Source organism: Ornithodoros turicata, chromosome 2 (genome assembly GCF_037126465.1).
Source record: "Ornithodoros turicata isolate Travis chromosome 2, ASM3712646v1, whole genome shotgun sequence".
Classification (NCBI taxonomy): domain Eukaryota; kingdom Metazoa; phylum Arthropoda; class Arachnida; order Ixodida; family Argasidae; genus Ornithodoros; species Ornithodoros turicata.
In genome coordinates, this window is record NC_088202.1 from 132,152,486 (window position 1) to 132,166,075 (window position 13,590).

At 47.6% G+C, this 13,590-nt stretch overlaps 1 protein-coding gene across 2 annotated transcripts in view; it reads right to left on the reverse strand.

Annotated features, from left to right (window-relative positions):
- Positions 1-315: 315 nt before the first annotated feature.
- LOC135386162 (neuronal acetylcholine receptor subunit alpha-10-like) overlaps positions 316-13,590 on the reverse strand; it is a 203,140-nt gene continuing 189,865 nt past the window's right edge. For both annotated transcript variants that reach the window (XM_064615930.1, XM_064615931.1), the window contains exons 6-10: positions 13,193-13,302; positions 12,059-12,245; positions 10,031-10,391; positions 7,525-7,712; positions 316-2,047 (exon numbers count right to left, since the gene is read on the reverse strand). In XM_064615930.1, the coding sequence (XP_064472000.1) occupies positions 1,592-2,047; positions 7,525-7,712; positions 10,031-10,391; positions 12,059-12,245; positions 13,193-13,302 (1,302 nt within the window). In that variant the 3' untranslated portion in view covers positions 316-1,591. The remainder of the gene's footprint in view (positions 2,048-7,524; positions 7,713-10,030; positions 10,392-12,058; positions 12,246-13,192; positions 13,303-13,590) is intronic.

Genomic DNA, 13,590 nt, shown 5'->3' on the forward strand with positions numbered 1-13,590 from the left:
ACGCTTATATTTGAGACTGAGTAGAGGTAAACTTTTTGGTGCCGGAAGAAGTCTTCAATGCAAGCAGCCGTACACTCTTAGAAATGAACTTCACCACATAGCACGCTCCTAGCCAACCATCATCCCGAATGACAACGTTCTCGCCCCTGATTTGTTGAAAACGGGAGGAGGAGCCTATTTTGTGCCGTGCATAATGGCCACAAAATAGGCTCCTCCTCCCGTTTTCAACAAATCTAGAGCGAGAACGTTGTCATTCGGGGTGATGGTTGGCTAGGAGCGTGCTATGAGGTGAAGTTCATTTTTAAGAGTGTAGGTGGAAGCGCCGAGCAAAGCACTTTGGCTCCTCAGATAGAATGACAATTAGTTTTATCGAATAATGTTTGCGGCTAATCCTGCTAATGTTTTTGATGTCTTTCACTAAAGCTGCAGCGCAAACGAATCTCAGGAGGCATATACCGTAAGAACGAAACCAGCAAGATCAGGAAGACAAAAAAAAAAAAAAAGAACAGACAGAAGTCAAAGCGTCGTGTTTCACTATGATGTGAATGGTTAATAGCGTGTTTCTACGAAAGTTTTTCAAAATATAATTCCGCGGATTTTATTACTTGAGCAGAAAATATTAACTTGCTATAGACATTAGATCCCATTTCCGCAGGGTATCTCTTAGGCCGCCAGGGTCAACTTGGAAAGCCTTGGAGGTAATCCAGCAGCATAAATGAGGTCCTCAGGGACAAGGACAGCTGCCTCGACTTATGGTCTCCTAATTAGTGCTACATCAGCGTGCACGTTGTTACTCTAATCCCAAAGAAATGAGCAAGTCTATTCGTACTGTCGCGGCGAAAGATAATACGACCTGCCGGTTATGCTCTAGAGTAAACCCAGTCTCATTACATTAGTGTTGTCCGTGTATGAACTTTGCCGACGATGAGGTGGAGCAAGACCAGGTACGCCGGATAGGAGGCCTTCGCGTATGAAATATAGGAAAAAAGAAAATACACAATTAAAAAAACGAGAAGCTGCACCCTGTAGCTCAGATAGGCGTCCACAGATGAAATACCTAGGATTATGCATAAATTGGAGTACTCTAAAACCGTATAACGAAAGTTTTACCGGAGGTTCTCTTATGACGAATTTTAACATTTTTTTTGAAAATTTTATTGACACTACTCTTCAAGAAAATAACGACTGCCAATCTGTTACTACGAGATCATCACACGAGATTCTTCGTGGCGTGGAACCTAGAGCAACCAATGGCACACGGATGTGTATTCTTCCTCCGGTCCAATCACGCGGCCAATTAATATTTCAAGATTATGAAACCTTTTGTATCAACTTTCTGTATAAATCTGTTTTACGAAAATTATTATTGACCGTTTTACTTATCGACCGCTCCTTTAGGCATGTACCTAATTACGTAATATGATCGCATAATCGCGTTCCGAGGAAGCGTAACTGAGATACCAAGATGGTAGCTTTACTGTAATTACTTTTGGTAGTACTGCATTAGGGTGCTCTGTTAGAAGGCCGAGGAAGGCTTTGTCTTAGATGATGGTCTCACCGCAAGCGCTTAGCCCGAAGCCAAGTCCTAATTTCACTCTCGGGAAGAGAACAACACCAGAAACGTGGCGATAGCCATAGCCAACAAGAAGACGGCTAGTAGGACGCGGTCGCACACCACCGCCACCTGGTGCCAGTCTGAGCGAATGGTGTCGCGCCTGTCCCGCTCAGCTGTCCGATGCTCATTCTTCTCGATCGTGTCGTACACCTTGGCAAGCACTCGCAGGAACTGCTTTTCAAACTCGTCCGAGGAACTGGCACAGGTCACCTCGGGAGTGGCCCCGGGCTGCGACGGCGGCCCGACGCCGCCGATTATGCTGCCGCCGACGCCGCCTAGTCCCGCGCAGAACTCCTTCCGGTGGCGTAGTCGTGGAGAGAAGTTGTACCGTTCGATGTGGTCGAGCTCGAGTTTGTCAGAGTCAAAGTGCTGGATAGGACTGTGTTGCTGGAGGGGATGTGATGACTTGGGGTCTTTCGTCAAGTCACAGCTCTGGAAGGGGAAGGCACATTGCATTAGTACAAAAACGGGGTGTGAAAACTTCCTTTTTCTTTAAATTTTCAGTACTTCATCAACCAGGCTGCCCAGACTATGCTGTTCACGGGTACAGCCGTGATGCCTTTAATTTGCCGTAATGCGTGAGCGTAATCCCTCGCAATCGCAGTACCGCTGGACGTTAGCCTGTGGGTTTGAGACTGCGTTCAAGACATAGGTCCAGGACTGAGTTGAGAGATACACCGCCGCAGGATAGCGGCTTGATATGCTCTGTTAGGCTGTCATCACACGTACAACCGGTCCGTGATTCGTGTTCACGTTCGCCATCGGCTGTGCTGCATGTGAGCTGCGGGTTAGAGTACCTGCATGCGCGTTCTCGTCCACCGGCGTCGTTGACAGGGTGAGGTCTTAGTGACCGTGCCGCGGCGACAGGGATCGCGAACGGTATCAAGTTCGAAACGAGGGTATTAGCGATTTGTTAGCATGGCGAATAGGATAAAGGCGTTTCAAGTTTATGTGTGATTTGCTAAGTAGACAACGATAAAGCTGGTGAATTTTAATACGTGAAACTTTCTGAAAAGTACGTTAGTGAGAGTCTCATAGGAAACATTAGCAACAGCGCTCTTATTTGCACGACAAATAACGAGTGCGTATGTCGTTGGGTATACCTCAAACCGTGACAGCGTGTTACGCGTGGCATTATAATAGAACTACGTGTGAGTTGCTATGCTGAGGTTGGAAGTTAGTTTTGATTCTTTGTAAAGATCTCTAACACCATCGATATCTTTTCTACGTCTATGACCTGGTCATTCCATGTTTGCGCTTCGCAGAACGTTACTTCTCAAATGTTTTACAAACTTAAGAAGGTTAAGAACGTTGTTGTTCATATCGGCCATGAACAGCATCACGAATTTTATTTTACTTTTGTACAAACAGGACTGTTTTGGTTTTGTCATAATTAATGCCTATAAGCATTCTTCATAGATCAGGAGCAAACGCAGAAAAGGATTTATTTGCTAAGATGTTCGGTTTACTAATGCCACAATGCGCCATAAGCAGGCTTGTGTCATCGCCATGTATTATGAACTTGCGCTCTTTCACAGGGGGGGGGGGGGTATGTTTATTAAGAAAAAAAGAAAGGAAAGGTTAGCAAGACAAAAATGCCGGCCTGCTATTCCGAAAAAAAAAAGGAAAAAAGGGGGGAAGGGCAGCTTTCGTAAGGAAGAGAGCGGCAACATTTCCTCGAGTATGAGGCAGAACACAAAACGGAGAAGGACACAAGACTTGAAACTTAAACATGCGCAGGTTTATCTGACTTTATCTCTCCCGTAATTACCACCCAAATACGCCTTTCCTCTCCTTTATGCCCAAGACCGTTCTGTACATTGCTGTGTTAATCGGAAACTGAAACTGAAACAGTTATTCCCTCACGCTACCTTGTGTGACTAGTGCAATCTCCGACTGTTTTTGCATGGTCCCTATTCCGAATCATCTTCCCCTTTTGTGACGCAATATTGGGAGCCTCATATCCGTTTGCAGCAGGTTATACAAAATGCCTTGCTGTGCAAAGCTCTACCAGGCTCAGTTTTTTTTTTTTTGCGATGCACACCCCAAAAGGATAGGGAAAGCGACTGAGATTTGCCACCGCAATACACTGACACAAACGCCGCAAGTGAGGAAACATGGTGGCGCAGCAGCCGCTGTCCACGGAGGGGGAAGAGAGCGCGCACCCCACCAACACCACCTAGACGGCGAAAGCCTGCGCATTGCCTCCTCTCCCTCTTTCAGTTAAGAGTCAGAATTCGTCTTCTACTGCGACTCACCGTTCTGCGAATTCAAGAGCCCGCAAATGATTGCAGCTCGCCTGGAACCTGCAGACCTAAATATTTAGACAAAAAGTGCAAGACGCTCTCCAGGAAACCATGCAGTTTTGAGAAAGATTGCGACCGTTTTGCGTTTTATTTCAAAGTCTTCTTATTTAGTACGCGGGGACGTTCAATCACAACTCGCAGACGACGGTGTTTCTTCTCCATGGCCACGACCGCTGAAAGCACGTTCGTGATTGGACACGGCCGTTGAAAACACGATCCTGATTGGCTGAGTCTTAATTGTTACGTCACGTCGACGAGCGCGCAGGCTTTCTGTATCTATAGGTGGTGAGGACCCTACCCGCGGCCAACACACCGATGAGGTGGCGTCTGTACCAGGGCGTGTATGCCCAAGTCTCACAGAGACAGTACCAACAAATAAATACCCTTGTTTTGTAAACAAACGAGAGTTAGCCGAGGCAGGCCACAAATATGGACGACACAAACATGCAAGCCTTCAACACCCAGAAATTAATCGGAAGACCCAAGTTCGATTCCTGGCGCCAGCACTTTGCCCCTGAGTTACTTGAACCTGTACCTGTCTTGTATAGGCAGGATCAAAGATTTTTTTTTGCTGCATGTTTTGTAGCCTCAAATATGTGTTTATGCGGAACGTTTAGCCGGTGAGAGTATACGTAGTATTTCATTTGTTTCTTCTTGTAACATCGTTCTACGCTCGTAGAAAGTTACGACGGCGCAGTTCCTTTACGTTCCAACGTCAATTGTTCTAGTTCGGTCCGCGCTGTGCCGTCACTTTCTCGTAAACCACAATACCACAAGCGCAATAGCTGTCGGTACTGGAAATAAAGCGAAAAAGAATATTCGTACACTAGTACGAAATGCATGGTACAGACGAAAGCCAGAGCTGCAAGACACAAAGAACAAAACGAGGCTATAACGTTGCTCATCTTTATGACCGAAGCCTTATGATATGAACCAATACCTCGCAGACGAAAAACAAGAACCCTCCATAAACCGGCAGATTTTTTGTCATACGACTGGACGTCTGAACGCTAGGAAGAAATTGCACACGGCGATTCCGTGCACGCAGATGACCGTGCTTCGTGGGCTTCCCATTTGCGAAGTCTCGAATGAGATTGACCAGGAGTCCTTTCTTATCGCTGTGCTCAGAGTTGAGACGAGAGGTAATTTAAGATGTAACGTGTTCCTACTTTTGAAATTTTTGGGTTCTATCGTAGCAATAATCGTATAGCGGCCGAGGAAGAACAATTTCTGTCGCTCCGCAAGCTGGAAGTAGTAAAGCTTGCTTCCCCACATATTGTCTCTTCATGTGGCAGAGCACGCTTTACAGGCAGAGTTCTCACTGATGCGAGCGAGTTGAACGTGGACATGACGCCGCAGACGATTGCCGTAAAACTAGATCGCCTCTCAATCTCACTGTGGTTGACGCATAATGTGCTCATTTTTTCCCCGTTTTTTGTGAATCGTTATGTCCGGGGCCCGGAAATTTAGGCACTAAAAACTATGGAAATAGGCAGGCATTTAGGCCCTTAAAAATACCAAAATATGCAATAAAATGCAAAAATAGGCACGTTAATCTGGTGCGCTCTTTGGCTTTGTTGGTGTTTCAGAATGCCCCATCAAGGAAAACTTGCTCGTTTAGAGGCTACGATACCATACAAGCTTTGACGTCAGGTACACGAATGTTGAGGCACGCTTTATCGAATAATACGTTTAGTTCCCCGCCCTTGAAAGGCTCAGAGAAGTCACATCTTTTGATCAAATGTACATGAACCCCTTCAAGCAAACCAAGGTACTGAAGGAAACCAAACGCAAAAACGGAACAAAAGGCGCAGACGCGCACAGAAGCATAATGCAGCACTCAGCATGAGCCTGAAAGGCGCACTCGCACTTACACATCTAAAAAGGCTGTTATGGCATCTACAAATGTTAAAAAAGACTACAATTCAACAGAGTCGATAAAAAGGCAGGCAACCCAGAAAATGTCGCATTTAGGCGTTTATAGGCATTTCTAGGCAAATGCCTAAAAATCCGGGCCCTAGTTATGTCACACTCCTCAGCATTACCTAATGTCTAACTCTCATGTGCTGATATCCTGATCTGTTCCTTTTCTGAGATAGTCGTGTTCTAAACTAGGAACACAATTGCCCGTGCATATTTTTTTTTTTTACATGGTTAAACTGGAAGAAGACGAAGCGTTTGAAACGTTGTAGGTGATACATACGTCTCACAAGAGTTATCTGTCACCGAATGTCCCAAGAAAAAAAAAAAAGAAAAGAAAAGAAAAACATATTGTAAGCTTCTGTTTCAGTAGCCGTGACGCTGTTCGTAGCTTGACCATGACTATGGTTGTCTCATATTAAAGGACCACAGAGGTGCTCCCCTCACCCCCATACTGTTCTTCTGTTTTTAGCTGCAACATGTTCTGCAATAAATACAATGAGCTCCTCCGAAAGAACGACGAACGCAGGTGTCCTACAACGCGCGCGTGGTGCCTCATATCCCCCCTCCTAATCTTCCAAAAATCATCGGGCGCGTTGAGTAGCGACGCTACGAAACGCGATAGGTGTACTCTGTCCCTAGTACTCTGTCGCTTCTGCTAAACGATCTTTCAGAGCCACGAGACTGATATGGGACAAACTGATGTCTCCAAGGTAGCTCATAGGTGTCACTAAATGTTCTTTTCCGGTTTTCCGCCGTCCCCCTCCTCCATTGTGCGGGCAGCTGCACGCTCGGCCAACACCACGTAGATAGAGAAAGCCTGCTTACTCGTCGACGTGACGTAACAACTAAGAGTCAGCCAATCAGGAGCGTGGTTGCAACGGCGGTAGCCAATCACGAACGTGCTTTCCGCGGTCGTAGCCATGGAGACGAACCACTGTCGTCTGCAAGTAGTGACTGAACGTCCCCGCGTCTTAAGTGGGAAATATTTAAAATATAGCGCGAAACGGTCTCATATTTTTCTGAAGACCGACTGTCTGGACAGTGTGCTGCACTTTATGTGCACAGATTCAGGTCTACTGGTTCCAAGTTAGGCGCCATCATTTGCGAGTTCTTGAATTCGCAGAATGGCGAAACGCAGCAGCAGACGAATTCTGACTCTATATGTCCACGTAGCGAAGGAGGGAGAGGAGGCAGAAAGCAGGCCTTCTCTATCCAGGTGGCGTTGGCTCGGCTCCCTGACTCGCCGCAAGAGGAGAGTAGTTGAGAGAGGAGAGGAGAGGAGAGGGAGAGGAGTGGAAATACGTCACGGAGCACGAGCAGCACCTACGCGCTCCGGCTGGCAGGCTGGTACGTAAGAGCACACCAAGAGCGCCACGCTCCGGAACAGGAGTGGTACCCCCCGACACCCGAGCAGGCAAGAACGCTTTTGCAGTAATGGGTCCTTTACAGCTTTGAAGGACCCCATAGTGAAAGGAGTTCGCGTCGCTGACACACGACAATGACAATATCGCTTTAGTGTTTCTCTTAGCGCATGGCCAGATTGCTCAGAGCCTCGGTGATACGGGCGTACACTTCACGATTGTGCTTGTCGCAGGGCATCTAATTGGATTTCTCTGATTTGTTAAGTGACTGTTAGTTTTTTCGTCTAGAACAAGTTGAGAGGATGAAGACGGTACATACTTTTGTTTTTGCTGGCGACCCCGAGCAGCATCCGAGGAAGAATAACCGGGCTAGATAGCCCAATACGAAAGAACGAAGGCTTCTCGGAAGCTCGAGGCCACGAGCTCCGCGCTGATGAAGGCTCAGTGTCAATACGCTGAACCCAGCCGCACATGTCACTAGTAACACGGTCACACCGTAGTATAAACCTGCAAACAACAAGTAGTGACATATAACGTGTAAGCAATCAGACGCCTGCCTTTCATAGTGCCATAGTACTATCATATGTGTCCAATAGTACACTTGACACACACACACACACACACACACACACACACACACACAAAAAAAAAAACGAATTGGAGAACTGTTACTTGCGTCAAAGGGACAAAGAAACAGCAAACCATTATGAACATTTCTCTTTTTCAACTTCCCAATGTTGGCAACCGAGCCACTTCTCTTTGCGTTAGTCGAAATCACAACTTGCTCATGGACTGGTACATTTTATGAGGCATTCAAAAAGTAACCGCGTTTTTTTCGTGTAATATTAGACACATCGCAAAAAGCACTTTTCAACATAGACCGCCCCTGCGACACATCTGCGCCAACGCTTCACCAATGTGTGGGTGCCGCGTGAAAAACGTCTTGTGAGAAACTTCACACATATTCTGGCGGGGACCCCTTGAAGGAACCTGAACAGGTGGAAATCACTCGGTGCAAGCTCCGGTGAGTATGGCGGATGCGGAATGCACTCGAAACACAGACCTGCAATTTTCTCCGCTGTCGTACGTGTCGTGTGAGTGCGAGCACTGCCGCGCTGCAGTAGGGTGTCTCGATATTAGCTCCCTCTGCATAGGGTGAAGACAACCGCGTCGTCTGCTAGGAATTTCCGCCATCTTTACGTCCACACACAGCTCGCGATACTCATAGAAAAGTATAGCTACACGCTAATCTATACGCTACTTTTGGAGTTGAATAAATACACAGGGAGGAGGTTTGAAAAAGTTGGTGAAATCGGTACATAGCATTCATGCATGGTAAGCGTGGGTGTAAACATGGCAACACTGCGGCATCCGCTTCTACAAAGGGTGACTCCACCATACACAGAGGGAGCTAGTATTCAGGCACCCTACGCTGCAGCCACACACCACGGCTGAGCAAACCACGACGCTTTGACTTGATTGTAGACTTCAAGTGGTTCCCAAGAAGGTCACAGTATGATGCACAGTTCACAGTCCCCTGCACTGAACAGTAAGTCCCTTGCCACGTAATATTCCACTATTGGGCTTCTATGGTCCCAGAAGGCTGTGAGCATGATCGTGCCGCCGTTGGAAATGCCAGGAACGCCTTCGGTCTTGGTGACGTAGTGAGCTGCCACTCCTCGCTTTGTCTCTGGCTGGGTATAGTGGATTCAGCATTCGTCACCGGTAACAATGCAACGCTTTGTAGCGCCCCCAGTAGCACCTCACAAGCATCCACACGCCGTTCCCTAAGACCGGCGGTAAGCTATTCTGGCACCTTCCTGGCGGATACTTTGTGGTACTGCAGAATGCCATGAATGACGTGGTGCGCCGGTCTACGACTAATGTTCAATTCTTCAGTCACCTAATCTATTGTGACAAGCCAGTTTTCGTGTATGAGCCGTTCAATTCCCGAGGTTGTGTCCGGCGTCGTCGAAGTGTGAGCCTGGCCAGAGCGAAGTGTGTCAGTGAAACCTGACATGCCACTTTGGATCTTTTCGTGCCACTCGTAGACCAGTCGAGGTGACACAAAGGCGCCTCCATACTACTTCAACATTCTGCACTGAATATCTCGGGTTTTTCTCTCTCTGTACCCAAAAACCGGGTACCGAACGTTCCTCCTCCCTGGTGTACCGTAACAAGGGCGGACATACTGCGAGCGCTGTGGTCACGTGAGATTTTCCATCACGGCGGCAGGCCAGTGTGCACAGCTGCGTCTAGTTGCGTGCCAAAACATATTTGCAGCGCAGCAGTATATCACGGGACTGCATTTTTTTGTTATGGCTAGGCTGCGGTTGCTCTTTGGCTGTGCCTCGTACCTTTTGTGCAAATCACTAGAAGACAACGACTAGTGTTGGTCCATCCTTGCTCGACCTCTACTCCTCCCGAGAGCATGCCGGGAACGGATCATGCCGGGATACTAGAATTATAGTCTCTAACCTATATACGTAACGGCCGATTGACATTCCAGAAACACAATTCACACCGTTGTTGCGATACGACATATTATTTGTAAAAAGAACTTGAAACTTATCAGAAATTGGAACAGTCCTGTTCATTTTAAAGCACATAACTTCGCTCCGACATCAAAACCCCTTCGCTTATTTATTGTTTTCGCAACCTACCGTGTTTTACGTTCAGTCTCCCTTCCTTTCCATACCAGGAAAAATAATCTAACAGGCTGGGAACAGCGTCCAAAACCTCGCAAAGTACGTTGACTTCTCCGTTACACCCACCCCAAACACTTCGGAAAGAAGAAAAGAGAAAGTAGTGACGGGTACACTCACATATAATGGGCATGGAATGCGTGGGCGGCAAACTGTCCCGCACAAGCACGAGAAAGAGAGCCGAGCAGAGAAGAGTGTTGACACCGAGAGTGAGCTTCTCGCCCGACTCGCAAGGCACCAGGAAGCTGAGCAGGGCAAGCGCGTTCAAAAGCACGCACGGAAGCACCAGGCTCACCAGGTGGTAAGCTGGACGTCTTCTCAACCTCACGGAGAATGTCACGTCACGAAAAGAAGGAGCACCTTCGCCCATGCCGTGCCTCCGCACGTGCTGAGTTACTGTCACCGAGTCTACATCAAATTCGCCGTGACCCTGGCGCGAATCTTGGTCGGCTTCACTTCCTTGCACCGGTTCCAGTTCCACCTGTAAAGCAAGGTTCGTGCCCAAAGTAAAGAAAACTGCTCTCGCATGATTATGGCACCTCAATGGTATCTTTAAGGCACCATGCAAAATATCAGAGTTTCAGTAAATTATTCATAATTAAATTGTATTCGCAACAAATCCCCTGCCGTGACGGCACAGTCGGGACCCGGGAGCATCCCTGCCACAGACACGAGACAAATGTTGTACTGATTTTAAGTGTTATGGATTACGTCTCAGCAACTCCGCGAAACGGTCACGTCAAAATCAAAACCAGGTGTTCATGTGCGGTCCAGTTTCTTTTTTTCGCAGTTCAGTTTCAGTTTCAGGGGCTTTGCAGCTCATAACTTTACTTGTGTTCATTGCAAACATCTGGCAGTAGCACGCACTGTTGCGTTTGATGCCCAGGCAGCGACCGAAGACTGGCAACCTAAATCAGTGAGCAGAATTCCTAGAGCTCAGAGGGACAGTGGGCATCAAGCTTTGTAAAGAATTTAAGCCATTTCTGGGTGTCAAGGAAAGGTTGCAAAGCATCCTGGTCAGTCTTGCGATTGGTCGAGGAAATAGAGTCATGCAGAGCCAACCTGTGTAGGTAGGCTGTCCTGACAGAGACATCACAAGCCTGAGACTGGTGCAACACCTTGCCTAGTTGCCTAGTGACCGTGCTACTCGCGAAAGCAGTCCTCTAGCTAAGACACGGCAATAGCACAGCATCATGGTTACGGGACGTCCGGGACGTGCTTATACGCTTCCTTGTAGAGCATAACAACTACACCTTGTTGTCTAAGTAAAAAAACGGGCATGTTGGTGTTGATCTTGCATGATGAGCTAGTACTGGGAACAGGACAGGAATCGGGCGCTTGCATGGTTTACCATGCTTCGGGAACCGTTATTGTAAAAGCTGTCCAATCTGCTAATCTCTTCGAATCCCTTCGAGTCCTTCTAAATCTTCCAACTGAACCGGCGCCGCGATAAAAAGCAAAAAACAAACGAGTGACGCGACGCGGACACCGAGGTCACAAGAGTGCATTAAAGAAATGCTATTGCATTCAAAACACTATTGCTTTGCAGTGTCTCAATCGCCATCGCCAGCTGTCGTGCTGCACGAGAACGTGATGTTCGCCAATGTGCCAGTCCTGGAGTGCGGAATTCATCCATATGGAACCCGCCTTGAGCCAATGCGTGGGCGCCGTATTGATGGAACCTGTCAGCTGATCAACAGGCTCCTCGGGAGCACAGTGCAATCGACCAGAACCACCGGCTAACGGCCTACAGCCGCCTCTGATATGGGGTCCTTGTCGGACGAAGGGCTCTGGAAGGGCTTCATCAACGAAATGCGCACGTCTTGCACAATCAATAAACAGTACCACAATCAAATGTAAACAACAATCAATAACAGCAATAATCTTGCACCGTAACAAACAATCAATATGGCGTCGGCGACCCGCTTGAGACGGGGGTCACGGAACAACCATAGAGCACGACGAGGAAGATTGTTGCGCCGTGACGTCATACACTACACTTCAATTTATGCTCATCCTAATGGCAGAACTCTCCCTACATACGACTCTGGGAAAGATGTTCATTAGGCATGCCAGCGACAGTTCTCCTCCTCCCATAGGGCACAGTGTATTCACACAAAAAAATACGGTGCACCTCGCAGACGATACCTGTAAAGTGTCGTAGGTCCACGAGACGAAGTGCAAGTGGCAATCGTGAACGTCGAAGGGGAAGTAGCGCAGGTCGAAGTGACATGTACTTGCGAACGACGCCTGGCTCAGGAAGCTCACTTCGCCACTCGACCGGACAACCACATTGCTACTGAGCAGACTCGTCCGATGATCTCCGCCCTGGGCACTGTGACAACCAGAACAGGATTAAGAGTTACTTCCGAAGCCATAGGCTTCCACAAAGAGAATGCAGGCTAGGTACCAGGAAACACTATTTAATATGGCGTCGGCGACCCGCTTAAGACGGGTGTCGCAGAACAATCATAGAGCACGACGAGGAAGGTTGTTGCGCCGTGACGTCATACACTACACTTCAATTTAGCTCATCCTAATGGCAGAACTCCCCCTACTTACGGCTGTTTATTTAAATCCCAGAACGAGCTTTGAGGTAAGCGTTTTGTCTGGTTTCGTACAAAATTTATGAACCCGTATTAGCACACACCCCAGCCAACTCCTGTCACGATCCACAGCGTGGGTCAACTGTAAAACAGGGTAAGATAAATAAATAAATAAAGCAGCAGTCTAACACCTGCAGGAACTTCGAAAACTAGAAAACCAAGCGACCGGATCAAGGCATACCGAAGTAAAAGCCTCAGGTATGTCAGGAGTCGCTGCTATTTCGAATATAGACTGTTCTACTGAGGACGGTGCTCAGTACAAGAACAGTTCCTGTTCGAAATAGCGGTGGCGTCGAACCTGAGGCTTTTGTTTCAACTTTGCATGAAATCTAGGCTTCGACGATTAATGGCGTTAAAATGTGTACACTCCGTGCCAACAGACAGTGGGTAAAAAGTATGCGGCTGCCGAGTACACGTAAAGAAAATGCAATAAAAGGGGGAAAGGAAAAATGCAGAGATTACTGTCCCTGGCTAGCAAATACCGATTTACGTGCGCAAGTTCCTGCATGCATAGTTTTGAGCCACCTCGTGTAGAATACATGACAATTTCAATTTGCTGGCGGCGTCAAAGTTTGTTCGCCGCTACCTTATGCACGACTTTAGAGTAACCGTTACTTGACAAAATGATATGTTTAGAATATTGGCACATGGGCATGGGCTGCCTGTGCTTGCCTACTTGTTGTAGAGGACCACATCGGGCTTCCACACTTGCGGTGCCGGAATTCGCAGTACTCCAATGCCGCCGAAGTCGGAAGAGTTCCATTTCAGGTGTGCATCGATCCACCGCTGTTACGAACAAAGAATATTAATGAATGTCTACCGCAAGGTATCTCCGTAGCACACACAGTGTCAAAGGCTATTTCAGCTCCGTTGCGAGTTCACTTAAAAGGTGTTACTCGCAGGCACGTCTCTAGAAAATTGCTAGTTGTTGAAAACTGAAAGAAAGTGCTACCAGCGCTTGGCTACCTTGACTACTCGGTTACTGTGCCTAAAGATCCTGTGGGTCATACCGTCTTCCGAAGTGGCAAGCGCAACGCGCACGCCCACATAGCATGGCACTCCCATTTCTCCGTG